The 22,752-nt window shown below is 40.3% G+C and overlaps 1 protein-coding gene across 2 annotated transcripts in view; it reads right to left on the bottom strand.

Annotated features, from left to right (window-relative positions):
- Nucleotides 1–12,503: 12,503 nt before the first annotated feature.
- The window catches only part of LOC146665243 (uncharacterized), a 466,438-nt gene continuing 456,189 nt past the window's right edge, over nucleotides 12,504–22,752 (bottom strand). Inside the window, exons 2-5 of one of the 2 annotated variants that reach the window (XM_085412800.1) lie at nucleotides 17,072–17,433; nucleotides 15,484–15,538; nucleotides 15,132–15,228; nucleotides 12,504–13,376 (exon numbers count right to left, since the gene is read on the bottom strand). In XM_085412800.1, coding sequence (XP_085268926.1) covers nucleotides 13,059–13,376; nucleotides 15,132–15,228; nucleotides 15,484–15,536 — 468 coding nt within the window. In that variant the 5' untranslated portion in view covers nucleotides 15,537–15,538; nucleotides 17,072–17,433 and the 3' untranslated portion in view covers nucleotides 12,504–13,058. Of the gene's footprint in view, nucleotides 13,377–15,131; nucleotides 15,229–15,483; nucleotides 15,539–16,705; nucleotides 17,021–17,071; nucleotides 17,434–22,752 lie in introns of those variants that run through there. The other variant, XM_085412799.1, reaches the window with a different exon arrangement.

The raw sequence follows: 22,752 nt of genomic DNA on the forward strand, positions 1-22,752 counted from the left end.
GTACTTTGTTTTTATTGTTGCTATATATGCTGTTTATATTCACAAAGGTATTTGGATACAATATGTGTGCATATTGAAGGACAATAGTGGCAGATCTATCTTTGCCATGTATGTGGCGTATAAGATTTTGTTCTTAGTTCTGTAGATACAAACAAATGTATATAAAACCTTTCTGCTGACACATCAATGTGAAAGACCTTCTTTGCTTTTGATCAGTCTGTTCCAACTTCATGCTCTGGCTTAATTCAGTTAAGAATATAATGAATTCAGTCTACCACCATCGCTTCAATATACAGTTTTCTTTCTTTGCACGAGGCCCTGCATGAGAAACAGCTTGCAACTTACTATTTCAACAGGGACATTTTCAAACCGTGGATGGATTCACTTGATACTAAACTGAACAGCAGGAGCTAAAGACACATAATGCTGTGGGTGAAGGGCATGGGAGGTAAAAATGAATCACACTCTCCTGATTATTCTGTGTATCATTCTCCAGATGAAGGAAACAAACGTGTATTAATAGAGGGCTGCAGATCCCTTCTTTGTATGTATCAAGTGGGGTGTACATGTTTGTGTGTGATGTGTGATGTGTGGGGTTGGGGTGGGTGGGGCTGCAAGAGTCCTTTGAGTATTCAACACAGCTCTTCCCAATCAGTCAGCCATGCAGCACACGAAAATGCTCATCGAATAGTTTGAAGGTAGATATAAGCATGCAGACAAGTTTTGACTTTTGCTTTGATGGTGTATGCCAGGGCCCTGCCCATGTCCTGCACTGCACTGACAGACCACCACCAAACACCAGCAGGCACACAACCTGACAGTTACTCTCACTAGCTTTGCACCTCAGCTTGTGTGAAGCAGCACTCAGTCCAATGTGAGAGGTTAAAAGCAAGCTTTTTTGTACCCGTTGGCAGTCAGATTCAAACCATCTGTAAACACATACATATTGATGCGGCATTATATAATGTGATGACTGTGTATGTGCCTAAAAGGTTGGTAAAATTTACTATTTCTGCACTAAATGCTACATCACTACCCCTGCTTTTACAAAATACACAGTTTTGACAAAAAAAGGAATCACAAGCGACCTGTGAGAAAACTACAAATAGCATTGTTCTGCTTGGGACTGAAATCACAGAATTATGTTGCTAAAAGCTGCATTACTCAACAGTGAGTAAAACTTATCCCAGAGGACCAGGCTTTAGACACACCAAGCAGGCAAGCACATTGGCTTCCATATGGCTGTGTAGTGTAATGATGCACATGCAAACGGCAGGCTTTGCGGGTCATGGTGTCGGAGGCTCGGGGGGAAAAGATTTTCTTCCAACCTGTATTTATTCAGGCTTTCACAGGTGCACTTTTCAACTCGCTCATCCTGCACATTCATGCAGCTCAAATCTGGACTGCTCTGCAGACACAGGCGTTTCTACTGCCAAGTGACTGAGTTAGGGAGGGTTAACAACATGATAGTTAAAGGCAGGTCTGTAGCAGTTTTATAAAAGGATAATGTGCAGGGGAGTGCTTTTAAACTTCTGCCTATGCTCTTCACTGGGTGAAAGTGTGTCAACCGTGAGCAATCCTAAGTACAAATGGTGATTTCATTAAAGTGCATCAGTTATTTTAGCAATGTGAAGTAATGTAGTGCATAATTTTTGGTGCATTGTGTTTTATAGTGCATAATTTTATATTTAAAAAGAAAATGAAATTAAGAATACATTTTAAAAATCAACATGTTACCGGGCTGCTAGAAGAAATCAAGCACAGGGCACTACATAAAAGGTAATTTGGATTTAATGATTGAACTTTCAAAAACAATTACAACAGTAAATCGAATTTAAATTAAGATGACAAGAACATGGGAAAGTATTGTAGTGTAACAATGAACTTTCCCCAGTGAGCAATTGAGCAATGTACTCCCATTACTTAAAAGTAATATAAAATGTTTGCTTACTACTTACTTATTTAATTCAATGTCCTCCAGTCTAGGTATGAAACCAGTGAGTGCCAAGAGTGAGATCAGGTAGGTAGACAGATGTGACAATTGTCTGAAAAACATCTCTTTCTCTTCTCCTTCTGATGCTACTAGCCAATAACTCTAATCTGTTGTTTCTCATCAGTTTCAATATGTACATCAATGCCATCCCATTTTTAGGTGTTATTAATCATATGACTTACTTCATATTACTGTAAGAATATTTTGCAGGTTTTAGTGAGCTGATCTGCTCCACTCATTAATAGCATAAAATCTGTGTGGAAACATTTACTAGGGAAGTATTCTAACCAGTGGTCACCTGTATGTGAAGTTGATACATATTTTTATTGTCTTTTGTTGTAAAATATCAGGAAAATGTATAAAAATTTGTAAAAATTTATCTTCCAGAAGGCTTCACCTGAAATAAAAACAAAACAAAACATCTATACCTATTTTTGTGTTTTTAATGATGGTCTGCAGGAATGTGTACACATCTGTGGACACTACAGATGCTACACTGATAAAAAAAAATAACCTTAATTTGGTGCCTAACCTTCTGATTCCATTCAACAGCAACAGCTCTTTCTGCCCCTGTGTTTATCCATTTGTCTCTTCTCTCTCCGAGTTTTCCTTCTCAGTAAATCCATCAGTGAAAACCTGTCTAAACTTTTCTTTTTCTCTCTGGTCTTATTTGTTCTATGGCGGCTCAGACTCAATCTCATTGTTTCTTTCTATCAGCTCATTGGCTCAGCCTCTGATAGTCTGTCTCCCAGAATATTTCACATTACTTTTTTTTCTTTTCTTGAGTACCAAGGGCTCTCACTCTTGGCGGGATAAAAACAATCGCACTGAGTCTGGCTTTTTAAACGAACAAAAAGCAAGGCTTGAGGGCTTGAGGAAAATATCTTGATCTTGGGCAACAGTAGCTTAAAAATGCTGCGATGCAAACCATTTGGTGATTGGTGGTATTATTAGTTTGTTTCAGGAAAATGAGTCAGGCAGCTGGACCAGTTTGGCCCTGCTTTATTCCAGATCACTGTTTTAAATCATGACAAATGAGTTGGTAGAAGCTGCATGACTGGACATATACACTTCAAGCCTCCTACTGCATCTAGGGCAGTTAGCTGTTCACAGTAAAGAAGCTAGAGGGAGCTGTGGGTGTTTAATACCCACAGTCAGACTTCTTCTCTGCCTTTCTCTCTCTCTTTTCAATGACACATAAACACATGCACTCAAACGTACACACACATTTACACAGATGCTCAGGTGAGTTATTAATACCCCGTGAGCGGCTCACAGATTGGAGTCTTCCCGGGCTGTTCTGACATGTAAAATGCAGCGTCTGGAGTCCGCTGTTTGGGCACTGAACAGAACTAAATGGAAGCTTTTAAGTACACCCTTCAGCAGCATCTAACCAATGGAACGAGACATTATACCCACAGCCCAAAGCAGCGAGTGGCTCACTCAGAAGTGCATGTATTAACACTCTATGCACCAGGCGCCCTTGCCCGTGGTAGTGAAGGAAAACCCTCAGCGCTCTCATCTCAGACAGTGACTGACAGTTCAGCTTAGTTCAGGAGTATTGTATTCTGAGTTCATGCTCATGTGGAATTTCAATCCTGAGACAAATCAATTCAAGGCAGAGTAAATTAACATCCAATGTTCGCGGAAGCAGGCGTGTCAGAGCGACCTTTTTATCTGGGATTTTACAGGAGTTTTGGTCTTTCAGGCATCATGAAAAATAGCAAAAAAGTCTGTTTGGTCAGGTTTTTATGGCTCTTTTGTTATCTCTTGTGGCAGATTGAAAAATGATAGGGAAAAATCTGAAATGCAAATCCATTCTCCAGAGTTTCCACCAGTACAGCAGTCATTCTTTGTTTTTAAATCAGATAACTTTTCATTTTTTTTCCAATTCCCAAGCATGTCCAGACAAAATGGTGTGAACCTCTTTGAAAAGTAAATTCTTCTCCAGGAAGTGTCACAGAGGTTCCTCACATCCAGATAAATATATAGAACACACCAGACAGCCCTAAGCTTTGGCCATTGTCCTTGTGGCGCACGCCTACTCACCAACTGCCATTGCTCATTGAGCACACAAAATATTCCCTTACTTCCCAAAATCAAAATAAGAAAAGAAGAGGTTTCAAACCTAGCCATTATTTGTAAGAATAATGCATTATTTCCCCCCCAAACAATTGTACACACTACATGCCACAGCAAACAATCGCCTCACCTCAACTATGAATGTGGCATTAATCCAATTATTTACATATGAACAGTCTCACATGTTTGATATTTTCTCTTTATCCCTCTTTTGCACGCTGCTGCTCATATGCCTTTTCTGCTCACATGTAACAACAACATGTGAGTTTTCAGTGTTATCCAATTAGAATCGAGTCAGATCTGTAAATATATGGAAAATGAGTTTTAGTAGATTTGCCACAGTGGACCATAAATGAAGTTATGACTGAAGTGCAGACAGTTATCTGTAATGCAAAGGCGTTAACAAAAGCTTACCATTTTAGTCATTACTGAACAGGCATTTGTATACACAGTCCCACATTTTCAGTGAGTGCTTTATACCACTTTGTAGACATCTCCATTCATGAACATATCTTTTCTAGACTTAATAGACTTGTAGGAAATAATATTACGTCCTCTTTGAGAGTGTTCTTGACTTGGCTAGATGTTGTAAAAACGTTTTTGTTACCCAAGGTTAGTTATCTTTTGCAGTCTTTTAGGCCTTTTGGTTTTTCTACGCTGAACAACACCTTCCTTTTTTTTAAAAGAATGTACCAAATTTCTGATATGACCAATCATAAAATTACTGCTATCTCTCTGATAGGTTTATTTTGTTTCGTTTAAGCCTGATAATGGACTCCTTTGATTGTATCAGCATCTCTTTGTACCTCATTACTGAGTGTGGAACAGAAACCAAATGTAAATTCAGTACTTGGATTCAGGTTAATGGCATAAAGTAACTGTAACGCAATTACTGGCATTAGTCCAATAATGCATTACATTAGTGCAATACTGAAAAATGCAATGGGATTACAGTAAGACTATACAAAGTAGCTCATTACTTAGCATTACAAAATAATGCAGTACTTTGTAAGGCAATACTGTAATCATGTTTTAGTTACAAAATGTGTCAAAGTAACACCAAACACTGTTACTCTGACAAACACATAACACTTATGAACCTTACTGCATAACAGAACATTCTGGCATATTCACTTGCTGACTACTATCAAAACATAAATATAAAATTAATTTGACAAACAGCGATACTGTAGCTATTGCACGGGATCATAATTCCAAGGTTAGGAATAAAAACCACGTAAGGGGGAAAAAAAGGTTAATGTTCACTGTGCTGCTTCCAGGTCCTGGCCTCTGATTTCCACCCCTCCCTCCTACTGGCTGCTGATGTCCCTGTGCTTCACGTCATTGGCTGAAGTCTGAGTCTGGACGCTTTATAAGCTGACTGAAACTACACTTTGGGAACTTTGGCCATTTTTGTGATTGCTGAGATGTCAACTGTTTGAGTATGCTGCTACCTTTGGTTTACCTGCCTGTTTTATTGTTATGTTTCTGGCTAGCTTGATTTTGGTTCTTAACTCAAATCAACCTATTTGACCCTTGTTTCTATACCTTTTGTTATACTGCCCAGAGGACGCTTGTAGGGGAGAGCTGCCGTTTTCTTTTGATATTCACCCTTTTCTCCTGTTTCTCCTTGATTGACAGGAAGCTGACTTGTAGGTCTGTAATCCTTTTGTTCGACTAAGTTATTCAGTGGACGGGGTTTCGTTTTAAGTTAGGGCTGTTTTGTTTGTTGTGTTGGCCTTGGCTCTGCTTCTCTGTTAACCTGTCAACAGTAAAACATTTTTTTCCACCTCATCCAAACAGCCTCCCTGCATTTTGCTTCCTAGTATTGTTACACCTCCTCATTCCTTCGACCTTCTCGGGATATAACAAACCAGCAACTTTTAACAAAATAACCACTGACCTAGGCAACCACAGAAAATCATGCCTAATGAGTCCTGTCACCCACTCTGTTTGGATAGGAGGGAAAAAAAGGGAATTTGTGTGATTGACTTGGATGGTTAGTTGTGAAATCTGTACATTATTTATCACTTCTAAAAAGGTTAAACTCTGTTGGATTGTTAATCTTTGGTCTGTTAATTTAATTATAATTTTAGAGCATCCTAACGTACGGCATAACAACATGGTATGCAGGGTGCTCAGCTGCGGACAGGAAAGTACTGCAGAGGGTCATCAACACAGCCCAGAAGATCACTGGCTGCTCTCTGCCCATTCTGGAGGTCACTGCAAACTCTCGGTACCTCAGCAGAGCTGGCAATATCATCAAGGACCACTCTCACCCCAGCAACTAACTGTTTGAACTATTACCGTCAGGCCGACGGTACAGGTCACATAAAACCAGGACAAACAGATTCAGGGATAGCTTCTTTCCCAGAGCTACCACCGTAGTAAATAAGCACAAAAACAATTGAACCTATTCCATACCGTCACTGTCATTATATTAATGCTGCTATCCTGTATATATTGTACATACTATTGTTTGAGTACTTACGATTGTTTTTTTGTACTTTTTATATTTTACATTTATATTTATTATTGAAACTTGCACCAAGGGAGTGGCACTCCAATTTCGTTGTACTCTGTACAATGACAATAAAGGCTATTCTATTCTATTCTATTCTATTCTATTCTATTCTAATTGTAAAGAAACAATTTCATGAGGACTACAAAAAGACTTCTATTTACTATTAAATATGTCCCACATATTATATTTGCAGAAGCTTTTCCTGGGTTTTAGTCTATATAGCATACTTTATGAAACATTTAGAAAGCTTCTCCTGACTTTGCAAAATTTGAGCTCTGACCAACAGCAACTGTGATTTGTCTCGGCACATTAGACACTTTAATGTTTCATACAGGCCCAAAAGAAGCAGCTCTGTTCTGTGGGAACACAATCTAAGCAGCATTTCTGCAGCAAACACACAAAGCAGCGTGAACAAGCTTTGAGTTATGTATTGTAGTAGAACTTTCATCTTTATATATTTGAAAGCATTCTTTCTTTGCCAGGCAGCTCCTTTTTAAGACTTAAAAATGTTGTTTTTTCTGTGCCGCTACAGGCAGGATTAATGCAAAGCGTACTGCATGTGCCTTATGGACGGCATGTTCAGTCCATTCATCCACAAGTTGTTCGGATCAGGTTATGTTTAGGTAATGTTAGCATTTGTTTCTTGGGTTGAAATTTCATGCTTTTTAAAAAACTATCATTATTTTGTCTTTTTTAAAACATTTGTATAGTAGTTTTAGTTCCCTGTGTAACAAGTTTTTATGAGTTTACTATTGTTTCATGTATTTTGACACCCCATCCAGTGACACTGTAGGTTAGAGTAAGGCATAAACGTAACTGTAACTGTACAAATGAACAGAAAGCTATGAGTTTCAGCTTGGAATCAAGCCTTTTGACTCATTTACAACCTAAATGTTATTGATCAGTATGCCCTATAACGATGGTTATTTCAGTGCCCCAAATTCCACATCCATGTAAGATGGGTTTGGATGCTAGTGAAGTTTTCTTTATCCGAACAGTGAGACATTCACAGCTCTAATAGAGCCTGTTTGCTTTCTGTGTTATCTCTTGAGGCAGGTTGCTGCATGATGCAGTAAAATGTCACATTTCCTACAACTGAAATGACTGGATCTAAATCCGTTGAATGGGATTTCCACAGGTACCGCAGGTGTCCAGGGCTTTAAAAAATGTTGAGTCTGTTGCACCAATACATCCATGATAGCTCACAAAGGTTCCAGATACTGAGCTTAATTCAGAAATTATCTGTTTATTCTCACCTGCAGATTACTGACCCATTACACAAAACATATTTTACTAACATTCTGGGTGAATATAACGAACGTACCGCATTTTAGCAACATTTCATCATAGTGTGACACCTAATAGGACACGGATGCTTGCATTTTTGTGGTCACATTGTGTAAATGGGGGGATTTCCGTTTCCAGATGAAGCAATCTTCTACTTAAAATCACCGTGGTCTTGGAAAATGAAAAAACAAGAAAAACACAAAACTGACAATACCATTTGTGCAAAACACAATGTAGAAAAAGAGCACAACACTTATTGTTGTCTTGGCTGAAAGGGGCTAACAACTTCTCACTATTGAAGCACCGTCAGACACCAGAACATAGTTAAGGAGTGCTATTTGTTTCATCTGCCCTCTTAGCTCACCGTCATTCATCATACGGAATAGACTGAACAACTATCAATGTATTTTCAATAACAAGGAGCTGGATGGCCACAACAGCACACAGCCACCTTGTTTTTATGTGTATTAAACAGAAACAGCACAGTACAGCGGCAACGCTGCATACAGGCACAGACACACTTTTCCTCTCGGGTATATGATCACCTTGCCATTGACCTTTCCACCTTCCCCTCCTTTCTCCCCGTATGTTTCCCTCAGTCATGACGGTTCACAGGGTCAAAACAATTGAACAAGCTGCAAGGCACATGTTGTGCCACTATATAACAATAATGTCAAGTCACAGAGCAAGGTAATAGAAAAACTTCAGAGCTGCTAACAACCAATAATATAATGTTACTGCCCTGTTGAGAGCTGGAAAAGCAAACTCAAAATCCATTTCTTGCGGCTCAACCTGGACACTGAAGCACTGATGTCAGATGTTTTCCATGACACAAAATCTTGTGTTTTTCTTCTAGTGCAACCTGGCTGGTCCTTTCTTTTTCAGGCTCATTTCCGAGTCTTTGAGGCAACATCAAAGAGGAAATTGTTGTGGAGTAAATAAGTCACATTGCATCAGTGGTGCGGTAATGTGTTTCTAATGACCGTCTAAAATGAGAAATGCTCTCGTATTAAGCTGAAGTAATTAATAATAGAAAAAAGAAAATGACAAGCAATGAATCAACACAGGATGTGATATAGATTGATATAGCAATATAGACTTATGGTGATGTTTTCCTATGAGACACTAAAGCATTAAAGGCTCCCCATTACGTATCATGTGTTCTGGTAACTAAAAATAACGGTGACGCCAAGTCACTTTTATTTCATTCTTTTATTTTGAACATAGATTTACTACCTAGAAACCTTGGATCCTACCTTAGCATTAAACATTTTTTGATGTTACTTTGACATTCATTAGCCACCTAAATACTTTTGCAGACCAAGTTAACCCCTGCGGCAGTGTCCCAATGCCAGGGGCATAGAGCTCGAGGTGTTGACATGGCCTCCAAACTCTCCAGATCCCAATCCAATTTTTCTGGATTTCAGTGAATGAAGCTGGAACCACAGAGACCCCACCCTGCAACCCAAATGACCCATAGAACCCTCTGTCAGTGTTGCTGTGCCACATACCCTTCTAAGGTCCTGCATCCATACATATATAGGTCAGAGACGTTTGAGTGACATAATTGAAACAAGTTAGACCTGCTTCGGGATTAATAAAGTATTCTGATTCTGATAATTGGTATGGCATCTATTTTTTCATGCCTTCCTGGTATTTTACTGGGTTATATCATATTATTATTGATTAATATTTCAACAATGAAAAATTAGTGGTGATGACTGCACATCTAGGGCTGCAGCTCATGCAATGGAGCACCAACAACCAAAAGGGATATAGAAGGCACTTGGCAAAACCACTGTAGTTTGGTTCTACGTAGTCATCTATCTATCTATCTATCTATCTATCTATCTATCTATCTATCTATCTATCTATCTATCTATCTATCTATCTATCTATCTATCTATCTAGCTGCATTCACTATATGGAAAGCAGCAATGAAAGCAGGCTACTGGTACAAGAGCTGCTAGTGTTAGATCAGCTGATTAGTCTGAATTTAAAGTTCTGTTGAACAAATGAAGATGATACTTGCTAGGGATACAACTACCTTCTTCCATAGATTTAAAATGAGAATGGTTGATGATATTAAAGTCCTGTTTGTGGCACATTAGTATATGTGAGGGGGCAAACTCCTCAAGATGGGTGGTGACCATGGTGGCCATTTAGAAGTCGGCCATCTTGGATACAACTTTTGATTTTTCAATAGGAAGAGGGCCATGTGACACACCAAACTTATTGGTAATGTCACAAGAAAAACAATGGTGCGCTTGGTTTCAATGTAACTTTATTCTTTCATGAGTTATTTACAAGTTTATGACCACTTATAAAATGTGTTCAATGTGCTGCCCATTGTGTTGGATTGTCAATGCAACCCTCTTCTTCCACTCTTCACACACTGATAGCAACACCGCAGGAGAAATGCCAGCACAGGCATCCAGTATCCGTAGTTTCAGGTGCTGCACATCACGTCTCTTCACACCATAGACAACTGCCTTCAGATGACCCCAAAGATAAAAGTCTAAGGAGGTCAGACTGGGAGACCTTGGGGGCCATTCAACTGGCCCACAACGACCAATCCACTTTCCAGGAAACTGTTCATCTAGGAATGCTCGGACCTGGCACCCATAATGTGGTGGTTCACCATCTTGCTGGAAAAACTCAGGGAACATGCCAACTTCAGTGCATAAAGAGGGAAACACATCATCATGTAGCAATTTCAAATATCCAGTGGCCTTGAGGTTTCCATTGATGAAGAATGGACCCACTATCGTTGTACCCCATATACCACACCAAACCATCACTTTTGTTGTTCCAACAGTCTTGGAGGGATCCATCCAATGTGGGTTAGTGTCAGACCAATAGCGGTGGTTTTGTTTGTTAACTTCACCATTCACATAAAAGTTTGCCTCATCACTGAACAACATCTTCTGCTTGAACTGAGGGTCCTGTTCCAATTTTTGTTTTGCCAATTCTGCAAATTCTGTGTGTCATTCTGGGTCATCCTCATTGAGATGCTGCAGTAGCTGGAGTTTGTAAGGGTGCCATTTGTGAGTAGCTAATATCCGCCGAAGGGATGTTCGACTAATGCCACTCTCCAGTGACATGCAGCGAGTGCTCTTGCTAAATGAAGCTAGGACAGCCACTGATGTTTCTTCATTAGTGACAGTTTTCTTGCGTCCACATTTTGGCAAATCCAACACTGAACCAGTTTTATGAAACTTAGAAAGCAGTTTGCTAACTGTAGCATGGGAGATGGGTGGTCTCGTAAGGTGTCTTGCATTGAAATTTGCTGCAATGACCCGTCACATGGCGGTCTTCCTATTGAAAAAACAAAAGTTGTATCCAAGATGGCCGACTTCTAAATGGCCACCATGGTCACCACCCATCTTGAGGAGTTTGCCCCCTCACATATACTAATGTGCCACAAACAGGACTTTAATATCACCAACCATTCCCATTTTATTACGGTGTATGCATATAAATGGCCCACCCTGTAGTCTAAAGGTAAGTATAAATATATTCATGCAAGGATTCAATATTTGTGTTTGCTGTGAGTGGTGGGGTCTGATTTCCCCCCCTTTTTTTCTCGGCTCAACAGTTAGTTTAACTGAGATGTTGGCTTTGATGTTGCCTTTGCATGGCTGGGCTTTAGACCTACTGTTTTTTATGCTTTCATGCTTTGCCTCCGCCTGCTCCTTATTTCATGGCCTCTGAATCTATGCCAACAACAAGCCTTTCAAAACCAATTGGGGCCAAGCATGGCACATATATCTGTAACGGTGGACCCAAGAAATACCAGCCGGAGCGACTTTTGACAGTGCAGAACTTTTTATTAAGCTCGGGTTGTAGTGGACACATGTACTCCGCGCTCTCTTTCTCTGCTGTCACGTTCCTTCTCCGTCTGTCACTGCCAACACATAAAGAGACACAATCACTGTCAGATCCCAGCACACCTGTTCACCCCGCCCCTGCGCCGCCCCGGGAGCTCACTGCGTCACGCCTCCTCTGCAGCTGGCCAAGGACCACACCCACGCCACAATATCATATTCCACAACCTTATTTTAAACAAATAGCCTTGTGAGAGCTTTGTTGGCAGTATACCTAAAAAGTCCCTAATCTAATAATACGTGTGTAAAACTGGGCCATGTTATGTCAGGCAAGGGACAAAGCAATGCATACATGGTGGAAAATGACACGTGTAAGTCAAAAATGCTTTGCAAGAATTTCATGATAGTAGGAAAAACAACATAACCTACACACTGTAAAACCTAATAAGTTCACAGAACTCAAAAATTGTTGTGTAACAGATTACACAACAATTTTTTGGTGATGTTTTTAAAAGTTTTAAGTTTAACTAAAATAAAAATTATAGTTGCAGTTGCCTTAAATTACCTCAATGTTAACTCATAAATGTTGATATTCCTCAACTTATAATTAGGGAGTAATAAACTCAAAATGTTCAATATTTTTCAACTTAATTAAGGTGGGAAATACACTTAAAATATTTTACATATTGCAACTCATATGATGTGGGAAATAAACTCAAACTTTTTCATATTTTCTAACTTATAATATGGGAAATAACACTTAATCTTCAATATTTTTAAAATACTGTGGGAAATACACTTACAAATAATTCTAAACTGTTTGCCCAGTAAATTATAATCAGCTAAAAGTGTTAGAAAACATGAAAGTAACAACACTAACAATTTAACAACTTTTTATTAAACACAATGTGCTTTTAAAAAGGCACAAACAACAGAGCTCACTCATAAAAAAGTGCTTCATAAATAAAACAAGAGAAAAAGACTCCAAGGGTCTCCATCTCAATTCTAAAATTCAATAACATTTTCAGTATTAACAGCAATTGCAGCTATTAGAACATTGAGGCATTTAACACTTACTGTACCTTGACAGCTGCAGCTCACTTTCTTTTTTAAAAATACATTAAAAAAAAAAAAAAACAGTACTGGTTTCCACTGCTGTACTTATAGGGAACAAACATCAAGGCAGTGCATTTACGTATTAGGCAACAGAACATTAAACATGAATAGTGAACTGAACAGTCATTCATCTTAAATGTGAGGTAGAAGAGGCAAATGATTAGGAAAAACAAACAAACAAAAAAGCTTCCTCAATACTCAGCTCAACAAGTAGTCCATTGTGAGTGATTCACTCATTGAACAAATCATTCTTCAGCATCAGTAGACGCCCTTTCAGTGGTTTGTTGTCCTCAAGGCACATCACAACCTTCTGGATAAATGTGAATGTAAGCTCAAGTTTCTTTGGGTATTGTAGGTCTAGTGCATAGATGTACCCAAAGAGCAGGAGAAATGACTCAGCCAGATTTGTGGGACCATTCACAAGTATTTCATCCTCAACGACGATGCAGATGCTTTCGGGACTGAAGAGGGCCGAATCAGTAGTGTCATCCGTGACAACTGTCAGCAGAGCCACAGGAGTGTCAGTGAGGTCTGGACCATCTGCTGACTGCAAAACAAAAATAATACAAGAACGAGTTCAGCCCCACAAGGACACAAATCATGCTATTGATTAGAGGTGTGAATCTTCATAAGTCACACGTTTCTTTTAGGATTATAATTAGGGCTGGGTATCGTCACTGATTTCTAGAATCGATTCAATTCCGATTCACAAGGTCCCGAATCGCTTCGATCCACGATTCGATTTAATTCTGGGAAATTTTGACAGTCAGAAATATAATTCAGATCAGTACATTTACATATTTTTGTATCAATAAAAAGGAAGCTGACACACGCAAGACTTTATCAAAGGTGTGAGCGTCACAGCAGATGCCTTTGTGTCAAAGTAGCTGAGAATAAAACACAGAAAAACATGAAGGTGATTTTCCTGGCCTGGGATTTTATAAAAATATTCTGCAGTACATCAAAAACGAAAGAAAACCATTAATCAACATATGAACATTACCTCTGACGTTACAGCGGTTTTATTAGAGACACGGCTAAGCGTTTTGCATTTTGAATAATTTTAAAAAGTTTAAATTTGTTCAGTATTGAACAGCAGAAATTAGGTTTTCTTTTCGGAAGAATGTAAAAGGGAAAAAAACAGCGGCCGACAGCGCTGTAAGCAACAGTAGACTTGTGCGTAACAAGCAAGCGAATAATGAAGAAAGGGAAACTGTTCTTGAAGTAGAGAGAGAGAGAGAGAGAGAGAGAGAGAGAGAGAGAGAGAGAGAGAGAGAGAGAGAGAGAGAGAGAGAGAGATGGAAGCAAAACAGTAAAAGTCAGAGTGAATTCATGATGTTTATGTGAAGCGTTTGGATCTTCTTTTGCTGCTGGTTCGGTCAATATTGTTGGAGAGAGATCAAACTAACAGCTTTAGAATCAGCGCATAAAGGGCGTGAACACAAAGCGCGGACCCGCCGACAGATCAGAATCAGCGAGCTGTCGGCTTTCAGCCCCGACCGTGAGAAAGGCGACATCTAACTGATTCTGATCCGCGGGTCGCGCTGTGTGTTTACGTCTATGTGCAGAATCCGTGTACCTGCTCTCATTTACTGTCTTAACTGTTTGGTGGTTCTTGAAATTTTGTGAGATGTCACCTGAGATTCTGGCATTTCGGGCAAAATAAATTTATATTAAAAAATCGATTCAGGATTTTAATGAATCGATTTTACGTTTGCTTAGGCTGCTGCCCCCGCGACCTGGCTCCGGATAAAGCGGATGAAGATGGATGGATGGATTTTACGTTATCCAAGCCAGAATCGATTTTAATCGATGAATCGATTATAAAAACCCACCCCTAATTATAATGTCAACGATTTAATTTGATATTGCATTATCATGATGCATTACAATAATCTTAATTTGGGTTTGGTTTCAAAACATATGTTTAAATAAGTGTTTTCAATAATAAATATATGCCAAGATATTTGTTTTTGTTATTTATCAAACATTTCTCTGACCACAACATGGCACCTCCAAAAAAATAGAACACTTGAATTTTAAAAAGGGAGATAGATTATTATACAAAAAAAATCTGCGGATAAAAACTTTCAACTATTTTCATGTTTTCTGGTTTATGCGTAACAATCTTCTTGCAATCTTATTCAACAATAGTTGATATATGGGAGAAAACAAGTCAGATGAGGACTGTGTTGAACCTCCTTCCTGATATACACCCTGGTTCTCCTTGAGTTCTGAGCGATGTCATATGTTCGACTGAACAGCTAGGCAAAGGGGTTGATGCTGAGGCCAGTACACTTACATCACAAGTCCTGAATAACGTGGAGGCATCTTCACGCAGGTACACAGGAAGTGCAAGAAGGACGAGGGCCCGTCTTGTATTTACATCATGCTTGTTCCTAGATGAACATACAATATCTATTAGAATAGTATTTACACAAATGCAGAGTAAAAACAAAGTGTTGGATAGCCATGTTCTGATTGTCATTGTTATAGATCAGGGGTGTCCAAACTTTTTGTGTAACGGGCTAAACCTGTCAATCTTGAAGGGTAACCCAAAAAAATCTAAAAATTTTGAATAATTCAGGGCAAAATTCTCTAGTTTCTTTGTATTTATTTTTTATTTAAATTAGGACACAAATTATATAACTCACCCACTGACAACTGGTGAAATGTTGATTCTCTGTAGCGCTCCTTGCAGTCTCATATCTGTAAACAATATGTGCACAAAGACGACTTATTAATGTTCAAAAACATTTTTTGCACAGCACACACACGTAGTCAGCTGATCTCATCTTATGCAGATCTGCTCCTTGATCAAGTGACATTTGTCCAGATTTTTGGCACGAGTGACGTCGAATCAGCACAGCAGCTGGATGGCCCGATTTACATACCCAGCGCAGCTGATACTCACCACAATAATTTACTAAGATTATATGCACTCCTGTTATTAAGTCCAGTTCAGTCTGTTAATGTTAACAGTTTCAAACTAATGTTAATAGGTGTGTTGCTAAGCTTAATAACTTAAATAACAAACTTGAAATTTACCCGTCCTATTTTCCCTTTTATTGTTTTTTCTCTGTGCTGTAAATCTTCTATCTAAGAAGAAATCTGAGGCTCCTGTTCTGAAAATAAGCTACCAAAGCTTTTTCTGAATGAATCAATAAAGATCCATTTATGGAAAGCTGTGATGAAAGCAGTTTTGTCTTTAATTATATTCAACAATATAACATATTCGACCACTTTTAAGTGATTTTGTGATCTTTAATACACTAAAGTTAAGGTTATTTACCCAATTTCTAGTAAGTGGTCCTCAGTGAAAAAAGTTTGGACACCCCAGCCTTACAGGTTAGGGAGTATTTGTGATCCGCACAGTCTGCATCAATGATTTTTTCTTAGCCTGGGAGCAGAACGCGGCTCTTTATTTTCATTTCATTTCATTTATCTATCAAAGATCGATAGGGTCTGGCTTAAAGGTGTCAAGGAGGCGCCTCAGTCTGGCTGGCTGAGCCTTGTCGAATTAGCGCGAACAATTTAGCTGAACTTCTTTCGTAGCACCGAGTTCGACCAGTGTATAATGTTAGGCTGAATCAGGCGATGCGTTTTTCCGCAAGCCTTGACTTGTAGAGCTCGCTTAGTGGAATACCCCTCTAAACTGTTAAAAGGATTTCGAGATTATCTCACAACCACACATTTGAGACTACGAAAAAATACAAACATGTGTCTAATTACCATCATGATAACACACTCATGTTGTTTATTATTGTTCGCTTCATGCTAGCGCGCACACACACACACACACACACACACACACAGCTCAACAGCGTAAACTACTGACTGTGTAACACGGACACTTATTGAAATAAGTATACTCACAATACGCACGTGCATTACCGGCGAATACGACAACCGGTAGAAACGGACAGTGGAAAGTTTTAGTAGAAAGTTCAAATGCATGGAGGTAGAACTGCCACCGTCAACTTCCCGGGCAAGAATACAATGCATTATGGGAAATGTTGTCCCCCACGGAAAACCGCCAAAACGTTACACCATTCTAATTTGAAATAACATTACGTATTTGTCACATTCGAAAATTTCTAAAATTACAATTACTTGGATTCGAATTCATTTATAACAAACATTCACTGTGCACAAAGTACGAATGTATTTCCAGTAAAAAATAAAAAAAAAGAATGTTTATCGAAATTAAATTTAAACAAAACAAAAACACGTTAGACTTACCAAATTTATGGCAGTTGATGAAAAGAAATAAGGTGGTGGTCGTGGTGGGTTGAAGTTGGGGACTCTTAATCCACACGTCTGGCCAAATCTTCCCCGCATCAAGGTAAATTCAAGATGGCTGACTCAGCTTTCCTGAAGGAGCGACAAGACTCCACCCACCAGAACGTCACTAATATATGCTTCTTAAACTTTTTGAGCGTTCCAAACAAATTAGCTAAAAGATATTGAGCCCTATTCAATTAAAGCTGCATAAAAGCCAACAGAGCTCAATACTTTATAGTTTGCTTAACTACAAAACGACATTTGAGTGTTATGAGCTTATTAGTTATGAGCTAGGACAACTGTTAGGGATTACAGTGCAGCTACAGCTACAAGCTACAGCCTGGAGGTAGAGCAGGTCACCTCGTGGCAGAGCAGGTGTTTATAGTTTAGGCTTCAGTTACTTCTGTTGATATTGAGTTCTGTTTCCCTGTTTAGTTCTTGTCTGTCTAGGTTCTTCCCATGTCTGTCTTCCCCACTATGTTAGTTATAGTGTTGTGTCTTCAGTGTGGAAGTCTTTCATGTCCCCCGTGTTGGTCTCCCTTGCCTTTGTGTGTCTTTGTCCTCTTTGTCCCTGTCTGTGTGTCTGTGTTTATATACATGTGTCCCATTCCTGTTTACATGTGTCCTCCCCGTGCCCTGTTTCATGCCTCCCCTGTCTGTCATGTGTGTCCATGTATGTTTCTAAAGCCCATCATGTCTAGTTTCCTCCTTCTTGTGTCTCCTGTGGTTACGTTTCCCTCTCCCTCGCTTTGTCTCGTGTCAAACTTGCGCATCCAAGTTTAGGTCTCCATGTTTTCTGTTTTATTTTGAAAGTCTTGTATTCCATGATCAGTGTGTTTAGTTTTGATTCCCCTGTGGCGTCATGTTCATTTATATAAGCTGTGTTCCCCAGGTCTTTGCACTTCCCTGATTAAGTCCTCTGTGTCCCTCTGTTCAGTGTCCAGTTGTCTGTTATGTTCTTGCCATATTTCTAGGTTTTCATGTATCCATGCCAGAATTTCACATTTAGGATGTTTCATGTTTTCTATGGGCAGAAATCTGTGCCATCAGAAACTGAATTTGAATAAGTTAAATTCAAATTTGAATTGCTCGGATTGAATCTGAATTGTAACTTGAATAAATGCTTTTAAAAACTGAATTTGAATTAGCCTAATTTGAAATTCAATTTATTGGTTTGAAAATGATCATCACTAAATTGAAATTGAATTTTATATTTTGAAAATGAATTCATTTGCTTTGAAACCGTATTTTATCCTTTAAAAATTTATCTCTCGAATAATTTCAGATTCACTTCTCACCATTCAGTTTCAGTTCTACAATTCAATTTCAGTTCCAAAATTCAGTTTTTTGGGACTTACATCTGGTTCCGGTTCAAGAGTAATCGAGCGCAGATTAATAGAACTACGTTTTACTAGCGGACCGAAAGTGTTACTGATGGGAATCTACAGCATCTTGAGCTGAATTAAGACTTCAGAAGTCATTCGTCATGTCGAATGACCAGCGGATAAACTCTCAGGTTGGTAATAAATGTATTACATGTATAAGAACAAGCGTCATGTTAATAAATGATAGCCATACAGTAACTTTTATGCTTATTGTAGCTGTTAGCTAAAAACGCTAATTTAGCGTAGTTTGCCCTGGATTCAGCTTTGACAAACAAATATGATCGACTGTTTCTAGTAGAATTCCAAAGTTGTCATCTTGGACCCTCTCAGAGTACCCCCTCTGTATGCTTGCAGAGACCCCTACAGTAGGGAAACATGCAAAACGGTGTCCAAACCTTTGTATTTTAGCTTTATTTATGTCTTACACAGCATCCCAACTCTTTAGCTAACTTAATAACTTTAGCTAAAGTGAATAGTTAGTCTAGTTCATTAGAGCAGCATTACTGGATCACCTCTGTTTGAAGTGATATGATATGTGACTATCACTGTGTTTAACTACCATAATAATTCTTAGGGTACTGAGTGCATGCTTAATTAGTTTTTTTTTTTTAACATACTGCTCCATTGCTATGTTTGACAGGCTGAAGTTCAGGAGGTGACCCGACAACTAAGCAATAAGATGGCGCCCAGTATGGCAGCCTTGTCGCAAGCTCCCCCAAGCAACAGCTGTTTTTTGTTTAATTTTACTTTTCCTTTATTTTTTCACGAGTAGCACATGTCTCCTTGTGTACGACCAACAAACCTTACTGGACATAAAAGACGGACTTTCTCATCACTTTCCGGAGTTCAAGTTTTGCAACACGGACCCTCCATTTGCAGACCCCCCATTCATCTCACCTGAGACGTCTTTGTTCTCTGGCCCTGGAGGCCGCAAACGCCGACACAGAGGGAGAAGATCTGGCGTTCTGGTTCGACTGAGACGGCGCACTAACAGACCACCGTTACCCAGTTTATTACTGGCTAATGTGCAGTCTCTGGAGAACAAGCTGTGCGAGGTACAGGCACGGATCTCATGGTTGCGAAAGATGCAGGACTGCTGCGTGATCTGCCTCACAGAAACCTGGCTATTGGACAAGGTACCGGACTCCACAATACAACTACCGGGGTTCTCTGTGCACCGCGCGGACAGGTCACAGGATCTTATTGGGAAAAGCAGAGGCAGTGGTGTGTGTTTCATGATCAACAACAGCTGGTGTGATTATGCGAACGTGCACCCGTCAAATCCTTCTGCTCACCGGACCTGGAGTACCTGATGATTGTCGGCCATTCTGTTTACATTCCCCCACAAGCCGACACTGACCGAGCACTCAGGGAACTGTACAGCGCAATCAGCAGTGAGGAAACCGCACACCCAGAGGCGGCGTTTATCACGACTGGAGACTTTAATAAGGGAAACCTGAAGAAAGTTTCACCAAAACTCCACCAACACATCCATTTCAACACTCGTGGAGACCGGCTACTTGACCACTGCTACACCTCTTTCCGGGATGCGTACAAAGCCCCCCCACGCCCCATTCGGCCAATCAGATCACCGCTCCATCCTGCTCCTGCCCGCCTACAGGCAGAAGCTGAAACAGGAAGCTCCAACCCTGAGGGCGGTGCACCGGTGGTCGGACCAATCGGAGTCTACGCTGCGGGACCGTTTTGATCACGTGGACTGGGAAATGTTTCACGTGGCTGCTAATGACATCGATGAGTACACAGACTCGGTCTGCGGATTTATCAGAAAATGTGTGGAAGATATCGTCCCATCCAGAACAGTTAAATCAAATCAAAAACCCTGGATTAACGGAGATGTTCGCACGGCACTGGTGGCACGGAGCACCGCTTTTGCCTCTGCAAAAACATCGGATTACAAACATGCACATTACCAACTCCGGAAGACGATCAAAGCAGCCAAACGTGAATACAGGGACAGGGTGGAGCAACAGTTTGACAACCCTCGGAGTATGTGGCAGGGACTAAACACAATCACAGGCTTTAGAGGGAAAACCTGCACACCGCAGACCACGGCCTCTCTGTGTGAGGATCTAAACGTATTCTACGCTAGATTCAACACAGCAAACACCATGAGACCGGACAGTGTGCGCACCGCGGATGACGTCAGTGCGCACACTGTGTCTGAGGAGGATGTGCAGAAGAGCTTCAAGAAGGTGAACGCACGCAAAGCTACTGGTCCGGACGGGATTCCCGGCCACGTCCTCAAGTCATGCGCGGCTCAGCTGGCTGGAGTGTTCACGCACATCTTCAACCTTTCCCTCTCTCTGTCTGTAGTCCCAGCCTGCTTCAAAATGGCCACCATCGTCCCTGTACCCAAATCCTCCACCATCTCCTTATTGAATGACTGGCGACCTGTAGCCCTGACCCCCATCGTGAGCAGATGCTTCGAGAAGCTTGTCAGGGACTTCGTTTGCTCTGCACTACCCGACTCACTGGACCCTCTACAGTTCGCATACCGCCACAACAGGTCCACTAATGATGCCATAGCCCTGACACTACATACTGCCCTTTCACACCTGGAGAAGAGAGACACGTATGTGAGAATGCTGTTTGTAGATTACAGCTCAGCATTCAATACCATCGTTCCCTCGAAGCTTGACAGGAAACTGCAGGATCTAGGACTGAGCAGCTCCCTCTGCAGCTGGATCCTTAGCTTCCTGTCTGACAGACGTCAAGTGGTCAGACTGGGCAGCATCACCTCATCCCCCATCACACTAAACACTGGTGCTCCACAGGGGTGTGTACTGAGCCCTCTCCTGTACTCACTCTACACCTACGACTGCACGACCACTAACAGCTCCAACATCATTGTGAAGTTTGCGGACGACACTACAGTGGTGGGTCTTATCACCAACGGTGATGAGACGGCTTACAGGGAGGAGGTCAGCGCCCTGACCCACTGGTGTCAAGACAACCATCTCACCCTCAACGTCGCAAAGACAAAGGAGTTGATAGTGGACTTCCGGAGGTGCAGAGAAGTACACACCCCCATCACCATCAACGGCGCTGCTGTGGAGAGAGTGAGCAGCTTCCGGTTCCTTGGTGTACATCTGGCTGAGGATCTTACGTGGTCAGGACACATAAACAAAACAGTGAAGAAGGTGCAACAGCGCTTCTTCTTTCTCGGGAGACTGAAAAGATTCAGCATGAGCCCCCGCATCCTCAGGACCTTCTATCACTGTGCCATTGAGAGCATCCTCACTGAATGCATCACCACCTGGTATGGCAACAGCACCGCTTACAACCGCAAAGCTCTCCAGCGAGTAGTGCGGTGCTCTGAACGGATAATTGGAGGTGAGCTTCCCTCCCTCCAGGACATCTACAGGAAGCGGTGCCTGAGGAAAGCGGGGAGGATCATCAAGGACTCCAGTCACCCCAGCCATAAACTGTTCAGACTACTTCCATCAGGAAGGAGGTTCTGCAGTATCCGGTCCCGTACCAGCAGACTGAGAGACAGCTTCTTCCACCAGGCCATCAGACTGCTGAACACGTCATAGACACCTCACCTCCACTACTGGAACTTCAACATTATGCACTCCATACTGTACAGTAATGCCACTGTTTTGCACAATATCCAACTACCAACCTCTGTATATTTTATATATTTTATTTTACTGTGTACTCTATTTAATTTGTAAAATATGTATATACACACACATATATATTCACACATGTAGAAAAACATATTTAGTATATACATTCAGTAATGCATACACTCTTATATTGTACATATATATACATATAACATACTAACCGAATTAATCTGTGCTCGATTACTCTTGAACTGGATGTAAGTCCCAAAAAAAACTGAATTTTGGAACTGAAATTGAATTGTAGAACTGAAACTGAATGGTGAGAAGTGAATCTGAAATTATTCGAGAGCTAAATTTTTAAAGGATAAAATACGGTTTCAAAGCAAATGAATTCATTTTCAAAATATAAAATTTTATTTCAATTTAGTGATGATCATTTTCAAACCAATAAATTGAATTTCAAATTAGGCTAATTCAAATTCAGTTTTTAAAAGCATTTATTCAAGTTACAATTCAGATTCAATCCGAGCAATTCAAATTTGAATTTAACTTATTCAAATTCAGTTTCTGATGGCACAGATTTCTGCCCATAGTTTTCTTTCTAGTCTTCCCATTTTAGGTTTTTGCTTAGTGTTGCATTGGTTTTGCCTTTTGTTCTGTA

The sequence above is a fragment of the Rhamphochromis longiceps genome, linkage group LG7 (genome assembly GCF_057381845.1).
Source record: "Rhamphochromis longiceps isolate RC_006_pf linkage group LG7, R_longiceps_female_GT1.1, whole genome shotgun sequence".
Classification (NCBI taxonomy): Eukaryota; Metazoa; Chordata; class Actinopteri; order Cichliformes; family Cichlidae; genus Rhamphochromis; species Rhamphochromis longiceps.